This window comes from Cucurbita pepo, chromosome 11, assembly GCF_057944985.1.
Source record: "Cucurbita pepo subsp. pepo isolate OVF chromosome 11, ASM5794498v1, whole genome shotgun sequence".
Classification (NCBI taxonomy): Eukaryota; Viridiplantae; Streptophyta; class Magnoliopsida; order Cucurbitales; family Cucurbitaceae; genus Cucurbita; species Cucurbita pepo.
Genome location: NC_141808.1, coordinates 11,024,332 through 11,028,217, shown reverse-complemented (window position 1 = coordinate 11,028,217; position 3,886 = coordinate 11,024,332). Strand labels below are relative to the sequence as shown.

The window sequence follows — 3,886 nt, the reverse complement described above, 5'->3', positions numbered from 1 at the left end:
GTTAATTAAAAAAAAAAAAAATAAAAATAAAAAAAATTAAAAAAAAATAAATAAATAAATTACAGCAGCTTACTGTCAACTTGACAGCAAACTGCTGTTCTACCCAAAGTACAACATGCTGTCAAAATGACATCAAACTCCTGTTAGAAAAAAAAAAAAAAAAAATACAAACTGTTGTTTATTCTTGACAGCAGACTGCTGTAACTGCATACAACCGCCTATTTTCCTTTGGAAAAAAAAAATAAATAAATAATAATAATTTCAAATTTAAAATTTTGGAAAAAAAAAATAATAATAATTTAAAAAAAATTACTCCCCCAAGAAGTCATCCTTTGTGTTATATACAAACTACTTCCACAAGAGATAACAATTCACCTTCACACTTACAAGCAACCAAGGATAAAAAAAAAATTTTAGCTTGCAACCGATAATCATGGCACCGAGAACAAGAGGGAAAAAATGGTGCGAGGGAAGGAAGAAGTGCAGCAAGATGAAGTGCAAGAAGTAAATCAAGATCTCTTCCTAACGGGCACCAGTTCAAAACGAAAAGAAAAGGGCAAGAACAAAATGGAGAACCTCCCAACACAAAAAGAAATATTCGCAAACGAGGAGGCGTACAACAGGTATGAACTCTTCAAGTCAAGAGTAGTGTTGGTGGAAAGAAGGTTCCCAGCATTTTACCCTACATTTCCGGAGTCCTTTCTTAACGCCATCAACGATCTAGGGTGGGAGATGTTCTGTCACAAAAGGGAACAAGCTATAGTGCCGATAGTGAAGGATTTTTACGCACATATTGATCAAGTGGAAGGGTACACAATATTAGTAAGAGGAAGAATAGTTGATTGGAGCCCTAAAGCCATCAACCAACTGTTTCACCTACAATCTTTTGAGTATGCCACCTTCAACGAAATGGTGCTAGCTCCATCGGATGATCATCAACTTGAGATGGCCTTGAAGATGGTAGCCATAGAAGGAACAAGGTGGCAACTCTCGAGAGGAGGAGCAAGGACGATAATAGCAGCAGACCTCAACCCCGAAGCGAAAGTTTGGGCTGCCTTCGTAAAAACCAACTTACTACCCACTACACATGATACTACATTGTTAGCTGACAGAGTTTTACTTGTGTATGCAATCATAATGAATTTGAGCATCGATGTGGGCAAGATTGTAGCGGATGAGATTGTCAAATGTGCAAGTAAGAAAGTGGGGAGGTTGTTTTTTCCACAGCTGATAACCATGCTGTGCCTAGAGGCTGTAGTCCCTTTTGATGAGGAAGAAGAAAGACTTGAGGTAAGGAATTTGATGGACTACATAGAAACCCATAGGGATGGCGCCAACAGTGGCAAAAGGAGGGACAGCAGAGCAACAGACGATATGGATCAACTGCTGAAACTGCAAGAGGCTTTACTTAGCTGGTGTGAAAACAATGAAGGGAGTTGTAAGGCGTATTGGTCTTATGTCAAAAAGAGGAATGAGGAAATACATAAAGCCTTAAGAACAAGTCCAAGAATTCAGCATTCCCAAGTTTTCCAGACGAAATTTTTAAAGAGTGGAGCCGCAAAGAATCATCGCATGCGGTAGAGGAGGAAGAGAACACTTCCTCTAATGATGCCTAAAATCAAGGGAAGTCTCTTACCACACCTTTTATAACCTTGCTATTTGATTTACCTTGCTGCCTGATTTAGAAGCATGTTTTCTTTCTTATCATAAAATAATTATAAGAGGTGAAATGTTCAATTTAATGTATAAAAAAACAGACTGAATATGAGATTTCCTTGATAATTGAGGTCTGAAGAGAGTACTAGTTGTTCATTTTCTATATTTCTCCCCTCCTTATACAACCTTGAATTGCAGGCATATCGGATTTGAAGTTTGGGAAAATTGTAACTCCTTTACCTACGAAAGCTACACTTATGGAGGATCCGCTTCGAGTCCTTCAAGCCATACGTTTCTGTATGTGTTATTAGTTATATGAACCTTGCATTTGATTTTATGATGTTTACTTTATTCATGATTTTCTCTTCACTTTACTCTCCTATAATTATTTCAGGAAAAAAATATGTGGTAAAATCGTTTATTGCCGTCCAACGTGAAAAAAATATGATTTGGCATAAATCGATCTTAATTGTATATTTAATTGAGTTATGTGGTAAAATTTCAGACATTTATGCTAAACCACGTGGGAGTAGCGAATTTGGAAACAAATGGGGGATGACATGGAAATGATAAATCCACGTCAGCAGTCCAACTGAGTCATTGACTACCCAATGAGGAACATCCTATGTGTACTACTTATTTCTTTTCAGCCCTAAAGGGGAACTCATTCTCAATATAAAAGGAAAAGGAAGACCAAGAGGTGAAGAGCCACATTTTGGGGAGAAAATCAAATTGTAAGGGCTCAAGTCATCAAGCGTAGGAATGGTATCAGAGCCGACCTCTCAATTTTTGTGAGGGAAGAGGAGTTACACGATCTTTAAGAACGACAGTGTAAACAAGGAGGATGATAAGAGAGATTCAGAAGAATTTTGAGTATGTGTTAGCTGAGCGAATAGCCCTTGTGTTCCAGGTGGTAAGATGCGGGAAGCGCAGTAAGTCCGTTGGCAAGCTTAGGTGCATAGTCATATGAAAAATTCTGAAGAAAATCTTATCTACAACCTGACACCTTTATCAGAGACAAAAAAAAAAAGATTGACTACTTGTCAGCCACACAGTGAACGCTCACATGTGAACTATGAGTGTTTGTATATTATTAGTCTTTTAAATTATTAGTTTGTTTTTGTCTTTTCTTACTTTTAGGAAATTAGATCTTGCATGGGTCCTGTCCTGTTAGATTTGATCTTATCTCTTAGTTGGTGTTTTTCAAATTTACGTTCAAATCCAAAGTCTATAAAATGACTTCACCAATGTAAGGAGAGCATCAATCGGCCGATAGCTCTCTCTTGAATATCAATTGAAGAATTCGGAGAAAAATTATTCTACTCTATCTCTTATCTTATCTATCTTCTTATGAACGAATTTTTGAGAAAGCTCAGAAAATCAAACCATTTCAATGTTCTACCAAACAAGAAGAAAGTTCAAATGAACATAAAAGGGGAGAAAATCTCACCATCTCACCAGTCAATCAAGAATATCAGGTTGCCAGAATTGAAGATCAACTCCAAAATTAGACTATTCCAAAGGTAGATCCTAAAACTATCTACCAAATCTCAACCTTCAATTTTACTCAAACATCATGCATCAAATTCTCAGAGAAAAACATCCCAAATCATAGCAATAGGGAATCTCTGAATCTTTTTTCAAAATCTCTTATACTCCAACACCGTGAAGAGTTTAACTATCTTCACGTCGGTCTTGTCCAAGTTGCTGTAAAACCATTGTTCAGACTTGGGTTAGATATCCCAGTCCTTATCTATTTACGAGACAAGAGACATGAAGATTTCTCAAATTCTTTATTGGGAATGGTTGAATCAGATCCAGTCTATTTCAATTGTTATCCAAATTTTACTTTGTCGCTCCACGACCCGCATATATTATCAGCCCTCATGCTAGACTTACAATAAAAAAATTTGAACATCAAGGCTGAAACTCTTTCTTCCGTCGTCATATTCAGGGTTTATTACAAACTCATGAATACAAATATTTCTCCAAGAGCATTAAGATCCTCGCCAAAAGGATCAACCATGCTCATAGAGACAAATATTGGAAAGTCCTCGGTGACTGTTCCCAAAACTCTTTCTTGGGATCAAATAACCAGAAATACTCTCTGGAAAATAGAAGATGCTAATCTTCCATGGAAAAAGGAATCTCAAAACCCATTACAAATCATCGAACATGACGATGGAAGCGTTGAAATAAAATTCAGCGAAGAACCCTCGTTAGAATCAAA

General features: G+C 36.9%; 1 protein-coding gene across 1 annotated transcript; it reads left to right on the top strand.

Annotated features, from left to right (window-relative positions):
- Positions 1–370: 370 nt before the first annotated feature.
- LOC147790264 (uncharacterized) lies at positions 371–2,970 on the top strand. Its single transcript, XM_087128614.1, has 2 exons — positions 371–1,953; positions 2,162–2,970. Exon 1 carries the CDS (start codon positions 460–462, stop codon positions 1,579–1,581), a length of 1,122 nt encoding a protein of 373 aa, XP_086984740.1. The 5' UTR covers positions 371–459; the 3' UTR covers positions 1,582–1,953; positions 2,162–2,970.
- The last annotated feature ends 916 nt before the right edge of the window (positions 2,971–3,886 follow it).